The sequence below is a fragment of the Aptenodytes forsteri genome, unplaced genomic scaffold (genome assembly GCF_000699145.1).
Source record: "Aptenodytes forsteri isolate BGI_AS27 unplaced genomic scaffold, ASM69914v1 Scaffold1, whole genome shotgun sequence".
NCBI lineage: Eukaryota > Metazoa > Chordata > Aves > Sphenisciformes > Spheniscidae > Aptenodytes > Aptenodytes forsteri.
The window spans coordinates 1,432,815-1,447,775 of record NW_008795035.1 but is presented as its reverse complement, the minus strand read 5'-3'; the positions used below and the strand labels follow the sequence as shown (position 1 = coordinate 1,447,775).

The 14,961-nt window shown below is 36.8% G+C and overlaps 1 protein-coding gene across 1 annotated transcript in view; it reads right to left on the bottom strand.

Moving 5' to 3' along the window:
* AP4E1 (adaptor related protein complex 4 epsilon 1 subunit) overlaps window positions 1-14,961 on the bottom strand; it is a 44,632-nt gene that overhangs the window by 22,115 nt on the left and 7,556 nt on the right. Inside the window, exons 7-18 of the mRNA XM_019471350.1 lie at window positions 13,899-13,972; window positions 11,689-11,811; window positions 11,490-11,599; window positions 11,066-11,205; window positions 9,530-9,642; window positions 9,272-9,390; window positions 8,247-8,549; window positions 7,375-7,489; window positions 5,182-5,317; window positions 3,759-4,014; window positions 2,209-2,784; window positions 426-610 (exon numbers count right to left, since the gene is read on the bottom strand). Coding sequence (XP_019326895.1) covers window positions 426-610; window positions 2,209-2,784; window positions 3,759-4,014; window positions 5,182-5,317; window positions 7,375-7,489; window positions 8,247-8,549; window positions 9,272-9,390; window positions 9,530-9,642; window positions 11,066-11,205; window positions 11,490-11,599; window positions 11,689-11,811; window positions 13,899-13,972 — 2,250 coding nt within the window. The remainder of the gene's footprint in view (window positions 1-425; window positions 611-2,208; window positions 2,785-3,758; window positions 4,015-5,181; window positions 5,318-7,374; window positions 7,490-8,246; window positions 8,550-9,271; window positions 9,391-9,529; window positions 9,643-11,065; window positions 11,206-11,489; window positions 11,600-11,688; window positions 11,812-13,898; window positions 13,973-14,961) is intronic.

The window sequence follows — 14,961 nt, the reverse complement described above, 5'->3', positions numbered from 1 at the left end:
AATGAGCTTTCTTCTTCCCCGCAAAAGTCATCAGTCTTTTCATATAATATATGGGTCTCCGTACTCAAATCACTTACTTCAGTTTGACGTGTTTATATTATGCCATATTTTAAAGCAGCATGCCCTTCTGTTCACTCAGTTCTGTTTAGCCTCCTCAAAAACGCATTCTGTAGTCCAAGACTATTCTAACCTGCAGCTACTGTCAATGTTCTCACTGGATTTGTACTTCTTCCTGGAACTTTGCCCCTTTTTTGTAAGTGTATAAATAACCATTTGCTAACTTTAACGGTCATCGCAATTAGATTAAAATTAGCTGCTCAAGATGAAGCCTGATATTTTCATAATCAGTACCCAAATCATCCTGCCCTTGTCGAATATTTATTTGAGTACACGCATTTTTAAAAACTGCAGCTTATTTTATTTACCTGATGAAGTCCAATAATGATAAAGTTATTGAAAATTCAAGGCGGGTTTCCATCTCTGACCGGTAATTAACGGAGCCAGAAAGAATTCCCTGCGTACAGATTTTGTCCATCCACACACATTTCTGGCAACTTCCCACACTTTGAGCTTCAATTACAGGAAACTGGTAGGTGGGACTCTCCAAAATCTATATAATTTTTTAAAAGGAATAGAGAATATAAGTCGTGCTGTCAAGTTGTGTAAGTGGCTAAGATACAGCTATAGAATTGTGTAAGTGCCTTTTATTTCAATTGATTTTTCTTGGACTATTTGGCAAGTGAACAGAACTGCCATTTCTCAGCTTTCATTGAGGATAAATCAATCATTAACATCTACAAAAGTTCTGAGAGAATTAAAACACTGGAGAAATTGATCTCCTTCTGCCAATTGGCTTCCCCCACACCCGAACGATTGTTCGGACAGACCAAGAACTGATGACCAAGAACGTGAATTCTGTAGTTCAGTCCCAAAATAAACTAATATATAAGAGCAAGCAACACTGCAACATACCCCAAGCTATATGCTAAAAGCAAGGAGTTGAGAAATCATCCCTAAGAAGAATAATTTCAAGATTACTCAGCAGTCCCTGGCCTCTCCAAACAAACTAGTAACACAGATTCTATCTGTGGTAGTGGTCTGTGTGGGAACTTAAGTGGATTTCAAGGAAAAACTAGACATGAGAGGTCTGCTTTCTATCAATGCCATCACAGGTTTGATTCAAGCCAGTAATAGGTAGGTAGGTAGGTAGGTAGGTAGGAAGGAAGGAGACTTCATAACCAATTAGCAGTTCCTTCATTAAGAGAGGTGAGGTCTGCTTTCTATCAATGCCATCACAGGTTTGATTCAAGCCAGTAATAGGTAGGTAGGTAGGTAGGTAGGTAGGAAGGAAGACTTCAGAACCAATTAGCAGTTCCTTCATTAAATCAATTCTAAAAGAAACATTCTGCTTAATTCTCTTTATCCAGTTACCATTTCCTGAGTGTCTCCAAGGTTTCAAAATTCTCTGCTTCTTTCAGCAAAATCTGTGGATAGTCATGCCGATAGGCAATTCCTAAACAGCTTTCCAATTATTTAAGTGAAGTTTCAATCGAGACTCTCACATGCTTTTACAACCATAGTTAAATCCCAGACGTAGCCAATGTCAAAAACTAAACTGACCAACTCCTCTCCAACATCAACTGAATGCATGAGAACCAGGATTGAATTTTGCTTGTTTTTTTGGGGAAAAAAAAGCCAAACCCAAAACTTCAAGCAAGCTTACACAAATTTTATGTGAAGGAAGAACCTGCATCATGTCTGCGTATCAGATAAATACAAATGAATGCACAAGCCCGACAGTCACACCCAGACAAAAAAGTTAGAGTGATTTCTTTGGCTACTCAAGTCATACCATTCTGAGTGTGACTGGTTAGGTTTGCATTCAGTCTTAAACACCAGAAGAAGCTGAATTCAGAACTGAAAAATCAATCATATTTGTTATATGGAGGCAAGCAGTAGGAAACAAAATCAAGGTGAATTAAAAAAGTGAGATGCTAACTTTTATACCTAATGACACTAAGTTTAGTATTGAGGTTTATTTCATTACCCTTTAGGATGTGTGTAACAGCCATACCACAGGTTTTAAGGAAAGGCTTTGGGAAAAAGGCGTGGCTATTACGTTAAACCAAATATTGCACACTTAAATGCAAGCAAAAAGCAAGAAGTTCCAAGTGAATTTGAAATATCATGGAAACAAAAGTTTCTTACCTGAAAACGTTCTGCTGCTTCAAACGCTAAGTTCACAGCATTAAGTGCAGAAGTGGTTTTATTTGAAACAAAAACGGTGAGCAACAAAGAATTATCTGTCCACACCTTACATAAATACAGAGATAAGGCATCACTCTGACAAAGTTCCACTACTTCAGAGTGAGCGAGCTCTTCTAGCTCTTCTGGTAAGGAAGGGACCAACGGTGTTTTACTGGCTCTTCCACACTGAGCACTTGGAGAAGGCTGAAAAATTTCAATATTACTATCAGCAAACAAAGACGACTGTGACAGCCTACTATCCGAAAGTCTGACATCCAGCCCAGATTTTTTTAGGGACTGAGGTGTTTCAAATGCTAAATTATCTTCTACAATATCTGAAGAACACATGGAGGCCTTCCTTAACCTTGTGTTTATCTTTCCCTCAGTGTCTTCTATGTTAATAGGTGCTGTATCAAGTAAGGGACCAAAATCTGAAGCAGCACTATGTTGGAAGTCTGACACCTCCTCACTATTCTGAGTCTCATCTATCTTTGATTTTCTTTTGAATTTCTGAGTAGCTGTGTCCACTTTCCCCATCTGAAAAGGAAAAAGAGAAAAAAAATAAAAAAATGGGTGGGGAAGTTTCTAGCAACCGTGTTACTGTTGAAACAGTATGAAACAGAGTGAGCAAGGACAAATAACGACCAAGGAACCAATTCAGATGACAAATACAAAAAGATTCCAAACATTTTAATGGATCCAGTAACAGGCTTTTGTTGTATTTCTTGCAGGGTATTGAGAAAAAAAATAAAAAAATGGGTGGGGAAGTTTCTAGCAACCGTGTTACTGTTGAAACAGTATGAAACAGAGTGAGCAAGGACAAATAACGACCAAGGAACCAATTCAGAGGACAAATACAAAAAGATTCCAAACATTTTAATGGATCCAGTAACAGGCTTTGTTGTATTTCTTGCAGGGGATTGGATTAGCCTATGCAAGAATAATGACTCTAGATTCTCTAAAACATAAACTAAAAGCTCCTACTAAAAAACAAGCACAGGTAAACATTTTTTGGTTAAACCAGTGATAAATGCCAAGATTTGAGCTGGCTAATATGATAATGCCAGTCTTAAAAGGATTACCTAATGGTGAATTCTTTGATATTCCGCATATTACCATATATAAATAAAAAATGGTCTTGACATAGGGCATCAAACTCTAGCCTTACTGCCAAATGAATGCCAACAGCTCTGCAAAGTTGGGTCAAGGAACAGTTGTTAGGGCAAACTGAGACTAAAACTTGAAGCGCAACATGTAAACAGAGGAAGTCCTAGTTACTGAATCAGATCGGCTCCAGAGGTCACTTCATCAAGCAATATGCAACCTGTTCCAGGTTCTTCACAAATTGTCAGATTACAAATGTAATTTTCAATAGTTTTTCAACAACTTGGGTTTTTTTGCCTCGTTTTACCACAACATTAATTTGGTCTCCATTTGCATATAAATATCTGTAACTGTAAATAAGGCAACATATAAACTTTAAACTGGTAAGTCTCAAAAGAACCACTTACCAGACTGACACCAGCATTTGATCCTAGCCCAATAAACAAAGTTGATGCTAACTGCTGCTTCTCTTTGTCTTCCTCAGAGAGGCTGGCAACTTGATCAGACCGTGATGCAGGAGGATCACCCACCTGTCCTGCTAACAAGCGGCCACAAGAAACAGTTTGTGGCTCATTTTCCTTCCCTACTTTGTTTTCTTTCTTTGGAAGATAGCCTTCTTTTCCCCATAGCTTGCATACTCCCTCAAGTTTCAGAGTATTTGTCCTAAAAAGGCAAACAAAACAAAGCAGGATCAACCGTATGAACACCACGTTCACAAAAACGTGCCAACACTCTACTTTAAACACCATTCACAACTGTGGTACTTTGATATACACAGCGAGCAGTGGAATATAAATGAACACTTTTGCATCTGCATGAAGTTCTATGGTAGCAATGTCATTCATTACTTTTAAAACACTCCGCAAATGCAAACTTGGACTAGGCTATATAGTCCTAAGTATAGACCTATGCTAAGTCAGTATTAGACACCTGCAGCCAGTAGCAGACTGTGTTTGCCAGCTCCATCCAGAGTTTCAGATTACATTTATAAGGTATTTGAATAATTTTTAAAAAGTGAATACAAGCAACGTGGTATCTTTCTTTCTCCCCAGGAGAAAGATTCTGGGAATCTCTAAGTATATTTAAATAGTTCTATTGCTGATTCCTTAAAAATAACTGAAATTAATGTAAAAGACTGAAAATTAGAAGAGACCTGGGAAGTATTTTTATTTCTTATGAAAAGCGTTCATGTTCTCAGACACCCTGAACTGTAGCAGAAGTTAATTCAACAGACACAGGCTAAATGCTGCAAGTCCTACACCTAAAAGCCTCACTCAAATTTTCTTACACAAATTGGTTAAAGAATCTGAAAAAGCTTCCAAGGTTTCCTGCATACCAATTTGCCAGAGTATAAATGAAGTTATAATTTGTAATGAAACTATGGATATGGAATTTATTTGTAGTGTTCTAAAACTTAAGGAGTATCTTACACTGCAAATCTTAGCCTCACTTTTATCTAAAAGAGTTTCCTTAAAAGGCACATTATTGTAAGCCCATAAAAAGTAAGTGTAGCCTGTAAGAAAAAGAAAGAAGCCAGAGGAAAAAAAATACTTAATCATGTAATCATCAGGTAATCCCATCCCAATTTTACTGCATTAACTATCACTTAATTTGTACTTTGTGAAGAAAGTGGAAAAAACAGTCTGACTGCATTAGCTTTTTTTTCTAGTTACTTCAAAGAAGATGCCATCTGAATTTCTTCTTACATGATGGAGGTTTCCAAGTTCAACTGTACTCTTTTTAGTTCCATGTAATGAAGACGCAAAGACACATGATACCAACAAGAACAGAAGCTTAAATGTACTTCGTTTCAAACACAAATTAACTCACTCTTTATGCCCTGTCTCAGCACTATTACCAGACGTATCGGAACCAAAAGATAATCCAGTGGGGGACTGTCTGCCGGTGATGCCAGATGAGGACACACTTGAAGCAAATGACAATCCATAAGGTTCAAAATTCAGAGCTGCAAGACAGAATCTTAAAATTACAATGAGGCATAAAAAGGTAAGAAAGAAATCTATCTTTTGAAAATAGATATGCTATACTGCTGCACTTCTCAGGATCCTATCCTCATTAAAAATGGATGTTTCTGTTCTCAAATAAGTTTTTTAGACACACAGAGGATTTATCCAAAACGTATTCATTTGGTATTTGGTTTTAAATACCGAAATTAAACAGAAATAGGGACTTGACAGCCTATCACTAAAACATCTGCCGATGCTTAGTATTTATTTGTAGACAGAAGTACTGCATTGGATCTAAATAAGTGAGCTTTTCCATTTGTTCATGAGCCTAAGTAACATTTTGAGTCCACAGTATTATGTCCGTATATCACTGCCTGCTTTGCAAACACACTTGACACCTTGGGTGGTAAGTCATTTTCACTAAAGACTTGCAAATCAGGATTCAGAACCAGCCACCTTAGCTATGCTTTACAAATCAAAATGTAGTTTGAACAGCTTCTAAAAATTGTTTTGGACTATAACATAAACAGTCATCGTTACGTACGAAGCACACCGCAGACTCTCCTTGCAGCCCTGGAACTATCAAGGGGTACAGTCCCTTTCCCTCATCTCCACCCCAGCCTTACAGTTTCTTCTTCCCAGCAAAGTGAAGCAGCAGGGCAAAGCTGTTGGGCATCTGGGATGAGAGAAGTCTCCTGATAAAGGAGAAGGCAGTGCTAAGGAAGCATCCTGTCCCATAAAGAAGCAAGAAGGAACAGAGATCCAAGGGGCTTTGTGATAAACAGCATCCACATAAAGATATTCAAACTCTACCAACCCATAAATTTAGTTATCTATAAACAAAGAATTTCAATAAACTCAGTGGACTCCCCTTCTAGAATATTTCTGAATATTCCACCTCACCTATATCTTACCTCCTAGAATATTTATGAACCAGTGGAAGATGCTAATCAGTACTTGTGACTACCGAGAAAAAAACAGCAGTTCATAATCCAGTTCCTACAATGGCTTCCCTGCAAAATTTTAAGAACACTGCAAACACCAGAGTGCTAAACAGATGCTCTTCAGCAGTAAAACCCACCAATTTCGTTCTCAACACCTCAGTATGAAGCACTATTATGAGCTCAGTCTGACATACAGTAGACTGTATCCCTTATCGGGCTTTACATGCATGGAAAAAACAGTATAGAATATTCAGTTTCAACATATTTGACCTTGTTCAACATTCCTCCACCAAAATTTTGAATTTTCTAGCAGGCTTAAAGTAGAGGCTGTAGAGGTAATACTCTCAATTTATAGTTATCTCAGAAAAGTGTTAAATTCTGCCAAGCTACACATGCAAGCAAATGGACAATATTACTTATTGTATGCATTAACCTGCACAGTCAAAATCTTCTTTTAAAAATAATAATTTAATTGTAGATAATGCAGTGTATAAGACTAATTTTTCTAATTCCTCAAAATTAAGTAAAGCCGAGGAATGTTTTAGAAAAGCTTTCCAACCTCAAAGTGAATCATTCAGAAGCATCTAAAAGAAATCGTTACGTGACTGGCTATAATAAAGTAAACGAGTATTTCCATGGAAAAAAAGTAAAAATAAAAAAATGCACTATAGGTAAAGTTTTGGGGTATTTTTAAATAAATAAAAGCACATACTGCTGTTTTATCTGTACCTGCACTAGGTAAGAAATGTAATCTGTGTCACATAAAATAAGTTGACAACGGTTATTATTGCAAACTATAATTCCACAGTCAAGGTCTCAGTATAGTAAAGTAAGAAATCCTTTGCTTTCACTTTAATAATCCCCATAAATTTCAAATCCCATAGACCAGCAGAGAAACGTTCTCATCTCCAGAACAGCAACCTATGATAAATGAACAGTTACATATACCGGCTAGACAGATGTGGAACTAAAATCTAAGTTGAACCTAGCTAAGTCGACAGACAAGAGATGTATTAAGATAACATTACTTTAAGAAATAATATTAACTGTACACTTAGATTGTTTGTTAATATTTACCAGCTATTTAATAAAAGCAGTAAACTAACAGTCACCTTTTTCCTGAGAAAGTTTCTCCTCTTGTCTCTGGTGATGAGGCTTATACGGTGCTGCACCACGACCAAGCCCCTCAGCCACAAACCCATCCAGAAAAGATAAGGAAGCATCCACCTACACAGAATTGAGAGAAGTGAGAAAGCAATGAAAATATTTTCTATACATGAGCCTGATGTTACCAGAAGGATATTGTGTTTTATCAGCAAGTCAGGATCTTCTGTCTCACATCTCCCATATCTACCAGTAAAGCTGCTGTATTAACAGAAATTGTTAAGCTAGTATGTTGAAACAGACTTTGAGCTAGAGATTTGTAACTTAACTCCTCCGCTATTGATTTTTTGGTCTAAACAAGAAAAAAAGAAAAAAAAAGCAGAGTGGAGTTTTCCCAAAATGGCTGATCCTACCGTTATATGAAAATACTGAATTCACACCCCCCCGCCCCCAAAAACCTCAGCAATATCAATATATTTTCCATCATTTATTATGGACATTTCAATGTCAAGATCAGTAGTTTCTAAATAGGAGACAACTTGTTTGAATTATTTGATTTGTACCATATCACTAAAGCAGGCCTAACTTGTCCTGAAAGAAAAAAAAAACCAACAAAAAATCAGCGTATGAAATCATAATTTTGTTAAATGCTACTCCAGCTTACTATCTAAACACCATGGTTCTTTATCTTTCAGTGTAGAACATTACAATTCATCACATATGCCTGAAAAAGTATGTTTCCTAAAACTCACTTTAAGCAGACTGAAGACTGGCAGTCAGAACTGTCAAATATAATTCATTTTGAAAACACTTTTTACCAAAATATTCAACCCCCCCAAACTACAAAGAGGTTCATGAACACACATTGCAGCTGTCTTACCACCATGTCGTTGCAACTAGCATCAAATGGAAGCAAGTTTTTCATCAGGGCTTTGTCTTCACACAGATGCTTCAATTCAAAGGCATATTGTCTCATGTAGGTGTCTAGAGAGCTGCTGAATTCTTGGATTAGTTTGTCAACTGTTTTCGAACAGGAGGTACGTGATGCTATCTTGGTGACTGCAGCCATTATCCACACTTTAGTTTCAGAAGTAACAAAAGTCTTCTTCAGCAGGTTGTGTAGCTTTGTCAAAATAACTTCTGGATCAACATCTGTAACAAGGCTGGAATATTCCCCCAACACCTACTCACAAAGAACAGACAAAATATGCATTTAGTCACACAGAGCAGTGCTTTCAGTTTTGAAATTAGAATGTAGTACTAAATAACAACACAGTAAGATCTACTTCACATTCAAGAAACTATTATTTAAACACATTCTAAATTATTTCTTTACCATTTTGTGTTTTAAATGTCAAAGGCTTGAAATTATCTTTGTGTTTACCATCGCAGACTTCAACTTTTAGCTTCTTAAAAAAATCAGAGAGCTGTCTTGAAAAGAAAGCTAAACATAGCAATTAGGCCCTTACAAAACATGATTTGCTCATACTGCAGCCTCTTCCTTGGGTGGAAGCTGAAGCTTACCCAGGTGCCAGACAATACTAACACAGCACTTGGCCAGCCACCTGCAAGGCTAAAAATGCATTTCACAACCACATCTGGCCTAATCCTGATGAAGACAGAAAGGCTCTCAGCATGCTTCACGTGGCTGCTAAGCCATTCCAATAGTCACCTGCCTTAAAGGGAGCAAGTCAGCTTTCCCACAAACTCTAACAAGCTAAGTAGTCCTTGGGCACCAAAAGAGGTCACTAAAAATAGATTTCAGCATATTATTTTGACTTCAAGTAAAAACAGAATATTCATGACTAAAAATAAAACAGTTAAAAAATATTTATTAAGAACATCACCACCTTTGACAGTTTCCTCCTATCTGTGTATTCAATGTTGACCATGTGTCTACCTTACCCAGCTCATAACTTGAAAGAATTTCTGTGGATACAATGCATCTTCCTCTTCAAGTAATGCTAAATAAGACTGCACTGCATACATCCGTAGCTGATCATCTTCTTTTCCATCATCAAATCCTAGACAGAAAACAATACATACTTTGCCTGAAATGCAAGTAACACCTCCCATCAAATATTTCAAAGTGCATTTTAAGCAAAAAAGCCAGATGATTGAGGAACCTGTCTAATTCTTCAGAGCATTCGGGGAGTTACTCACCTTCAGCCAACAGCCTCAGAAAGTTGTTTGGGATATCAGGGTGCACAGCATCACCTCCAACTGAAAACACGGCATTCATTGTTTGGATGAACCACTCATTGTCAGGGGCATGCGTGTCCAGATGTTAAGGAATGAAGTGCTAAGGCATAACTTTTTCTTTCTTTTTTAGTGCATTTTCTAAGTAAACAAGTTTTCCACAAATAAGCTACCCATCTTGCTCTCCCCAGTAAGTTGGGGGCCTGATGGTCAAGTATCAGCTCAATGTAACCGAAAAGGAAATATTCCTCTATCTTTTACAAGTGTTTCCTGTAAACTTCATGAAAACTGGCGGTCAGGTAGAGAAGTCTTAAATTACTGCCCTGTTGAAAAAGCCCACGCATGAACTTAACAGCTATCCATTATGTGCAATTTGCTGGCTTGCCAATTGGTACATCTTAAGTTGTGCATGAATAAATGTTAGAGTGAAAAGTAAGAGTTTAAGTAGACTTCACAGAGTAGGAACAGTTACATGTTCACACAAGGATTTAGCTCTGGAAACCTGTCCTACTGTATTTTAAGTTCACACTTGTTCCATGCTAACTTTCCAGCATAATCTTTTGAGTTCATTTACCCAGTATCACTTGATCAATGATAGCCTAGCTGTTCTTTTCAGCAGTATTTTGCTGTTGATTCAGTGAAAAACAATAAACGTTTTGAAGTACCCCACAGAAGGCAACATTGGTGTTTTTTATATATTTAAAATTTGACCAACCTTTGCTAACTTCGGAAGTTAGCTTCTGCCTTCCCTCAAATAAATCCTGAAAATGCACTTACTGAATGGAAATTTTCAACAGTACAGAAACATTAATATTACTGTCTTATTTTTGCATACTGCATGACTTTTTTACACTACTCTCTGTACAAATAGGATGGTATTTGTACACTCTGTACAAATACCTGTATACTCTGTACTGTCTGTTAGAAAGAGCTTACAACTCAAATTATCAGACAAGAATACATACAGAAAATCAGGCAATGCCAAGTCTAAACAGCAATGCCCACCATATGCCAAACACCTAATCATCACTTTCATCTTCTTGGCATAGTTAAATAATCTTTTCTTTATTTCTATGAAAATGTGTTATTCTTAAAATCCATACACCAATGAAGAGTTCTCCAATAGGAAGATCATTCCCACAACTACAGAACAGCACTCAGTTGTATCACTGAGGCATCTCTCTCCATGCAGTGGTGTAAGACTTCAAAGTTTTAATTTAAAAATACAAGATTTTAATGCTAAACTCCAAAGCCAAAATAAAATATTTCAAGTGCCATTACTTTCTCTCAGTGAAATACAGGAAAAACTGTGGTCATTTTTGCATGCATTTTCTTTTGCATTTGAAAGAGTACAAAGCACAGCTGTAACACTTCCTACTTCAAAAGATCACGAAAGATGCTTTGAAAGGTACAAATGCTACATTTGCCTGAGCTCTGACTCCAAAGCTTCAGAAAAATAAAAGGATATTTCTCAGCTAGTTCAGAAAAATAAAAGGATATTTCTCAGCTAGTTCTGCTATTTTGCCAACTAAGTTGATGATAGCATATTCTTCCTTGCTTTCTTTTAAGTAGTCAAGCATCTTCTGAACGATGACAATTACATTCTGTCCATTTGTAATTCTGTAGAGAAGCTCTAAAGTCTGAAAGAGAAAGCAAAAGATACATTTAATTGGCTCTGATGACTCAAAAAAGGAAACAGGCAAACAGAAACACTTTAGCATGATGCCAAATTGAGCAACTGTCTTCATTTGGCAAGTCTTAAATGCAATACACTGCTTATCTACACAGCTTGTCACATTAATATTGTTCATAACTGTTCTCACAATAACTGAGATATAATATGCCTTTCACACTACTCATTTTAGAAAACCTATCACCCATCTCAAAAACTAACTTAATTTTTGATGTTTAAAAATTCACTGACCTCCCTTTTAATAATGGGATCTGGATGGTCCAGACATTCAATTATTGTCATCTGGTGCTGAAGTGCCAGCTTAGGATCCTGCTGGATAACATAGGTCAGAGCCTTTAAACCTAGAATAGAAGTGATTAGACATGATATAAGAGAATGTATACTACTATGATCAAATTAAAAACATCTTAATGAAATCAGGTATCCTTACCTAAGTATTTCAAATTAATTTTGGGTGACAAAACAAATTTTCCGATGCACTTGGCAGCCTTTTCAAGTAGTTCAGATTTGGGATGAATTGTATAAATTGTTTGGACACATTCAAACAAGATGGCTGCAGGGGAGGGAAAGGACATGCAATTAGTGTGTATTAAATACTTCTATAATGCAAAAATTTTTAACAAGCAAACAAGCTCATTGGCTCTATCAAGGACTTGCATTGTTGTCCCACCCCCACTGAATCTAACTGCAGCGTACCTACTGACGTAAGTAAAAACAAGATGAAAGACTATCTCCTTTAGTATATACGTATTTTTTTATTAGCCTTTGCCATTGTGCATACAGCTTTCTGTCCTTAAAGTTCTTCCAACCTTGAAGTCTCCTATAGTTGCTCAAGGGACTGGACTGGGACGGTCTTTAGAAGGCCAATGGGCAACTATAAAGGATTTGAGACAAAATATTTTTCAATAATTCATATGATGTCTTAGCTACTACCGACAGCCAAAATCATCCCAAGAACATCCTTATTAAAAAGAAAAACAACTTTGCATAGTTGTTTGAGAAAAAGCTAGAAGTAAACTGAACAACACACAAGAAGTAATTAATCCTTTGTGGCAGCAATCTGGGCAAAGATTCAGACCAAGTTACTCTCCCCAAGTTAACTGGCATTTAAAATCATGATGTAATTTTCAGTTGTTCTTGTAACTCAGTCTCTAACTAAATTGTCCAGTAGACAACCACCTACTCTTCTTAAGCATTACAAAACTAAATCTGAGGAAGACTAGCATATTAACAACTTGCCTACAAGAAGCAAGAAACATGCAATAACCAAGGACTTTGTGTAAGAAAGAGTAATCACTCAATTACATTTTTCTTTTATCTGGGATCATCAACTAAAGTTTTATAAAAAGCTTATCGTATGTGAACAAAAACTACGTACCTACATTCTATGTCCTTGTATAAATCATAATAAACTGCCCGCTTTGGCCCCGTAAGTGCTTAAAACAAATTTACTGTTTAACTCTTAGCAACTGCAAGTGCAAATTGTCTGTATTATAAGGCAACACACCTCCCAGTATCTTGTATGTTCTTGCCTAAAAGAATAGAAGCAATAAACTGAATACACTAAATGTCTGACAGATGCTTCCTCATGTATTATTGACTAAAAAAGAATAGTTCCCCAAAGCTTCCCTTTGTAGTGGAAGTGAAGCTTACACAATGCTTTACAAAATATGCATCAAGTAGGCATTAGACATCTAGAGCTTTGGGCCATGTTCTTTTTTTTTTCCCCTTCCTCAGCGTTGTTTTAAAAAAAGTCTCAATTTTCTTTCCATTCCATTAGCACAGGTACTTTGGCAACATCTATGGGGCTTTACTTTAACAATAGAGTAATGGGGGGGTTAGTTATTTTAATAGTGAAACAGCTCTTAATGTAGGGTTCTAGAACATCAGATCTGGGTTTCTGGGGAGGTATTAAGACCTGGGGAGGGGAAGGCAAAGAAAAATCCAAATAAATTGCTCAGCTTTTTATTAGAAAAACTTAACAGTGCAATTATTCCTTCTGCTTTGTTCTAACAACAAATACAGCTTTCTCTGCTGAGAAGATAATTTACACAGTCTTCTACCATGTTCTAGAAATTTTACATTGAGGTGTGTGCCAAAAACATCTTTTCACAGGCACCACTATCACTGAACTCTCGGGGTGCAATTTTTATTAACTGTGGCTAGAGGAAAAGCCCTACACAGCTGTAAGAACTGATGCTGTCACTCTTGCACACTTTTTGTTGCCTTTCTCAGGGCAGTGAAAAGAAGATCTAAGCATTTCTAATAAACAGGGCTGTATCACTAGGATTTTTCTTTTATCATTTATTTCTACTTAAGCAATGGTCAATAAGAGCTTTCATGAAGAAACTGACTTTCTGTATTTAAGGCCAAGGACAATGCAACCATAGGATAGAGGCTTTTCAGTCAAGATGAATTCCCAGTAAATAAAAATGTTTTACTTCAATGATAAAAAACTGCGCTGTACAGCAATGTATCACTTGTTCTACCGTTTACTAGTTGGACACTTAAGAATACAGTTGTATATTAAGAATAGAATTAGATTTTTCAGAAGTATTGCATATGTATTTTAGCACGATCAACTACTCACATTTTCAATCTTTCCAAATACTGACAATGACATAAAATAACCTCACCCACCATATGTAATATTATGATTTATCTCTGCTCTTCTCAAAGATTCATCTAGAACATCATACATCAATTCGCTTGTCCTGTTTAACAAGAAAAAAAATATTTAAAATTATTTGCAGCACTAACAAGCATGTAGTCTTATTTTGCCAAACAGCTCAAACACTAGCACTGAAACCTGTAACATAAATTATTCATATCCATGGATTCACTTTAACACGGAAGAGCCCTATAACATGTTTCTAAATGGCACCTAACAAGATGTTTGCAGCTTTCAAAAGAAACATTTACCATATCACAAGAATAAAAACCACTTCCTTCACTGCTTGTATTAAAAAAATAAAACAGGAAAAGGATCACAGACAACTAGGTCCTCACAAAATGACACCACTTTTTAAACCATCTTTACTCTGGATTTTCACACAGTTGTTTGGTAACCCAGTAACAGACGTCCCAGCAAGAATATATTTCAAGCATATTCCACAATAATCAATTGTTTAGCCAATCCAGAAGCTAAGAAACTGATTTTGCAGTTTAAAAAGTATCTGCTCACCGTATTGGTTAATAACATATATATAAGAAGTCCAATACTGAAATCCTCTTATAAAAAAAACCCAGAAAGCTGTCTATGCATGTCCTGGTTTCGGCAGGGATAGAGTTAATTTCCTTCCTAGTAGCTGGTACAGTGCTGTGTTTTGGATTTAGGGTGAGAACTAAGTTGATAACGCACCGATGTTTCAGTCGTTGCTAGGTAGTGTTTACACTAGTCAAGGACTTTTCAGCTTCCCATGCTCTACCAACTGAGAAGGCTGGAGGTGCACAAGAAGCCGGGAGGGGGCACAGCCAAACTGACCAGAGGGACATTCCATACCATGGGACGTCATGCTCTGTACATAAACTGGGGAAAGCTGGCCGGGGGGGCCGCTGCTTGGGGACTGGCTGGGCTTCGGTCGGCGGGTGGTGAGCAATTGTACTGTGCATCACCTGTTTTGTGTATTATTATCATATTATTGTTATCATTTTATTTCAATTATTAAACTGTTTTTATCTCAACCCACGAGTTTTTCTAACT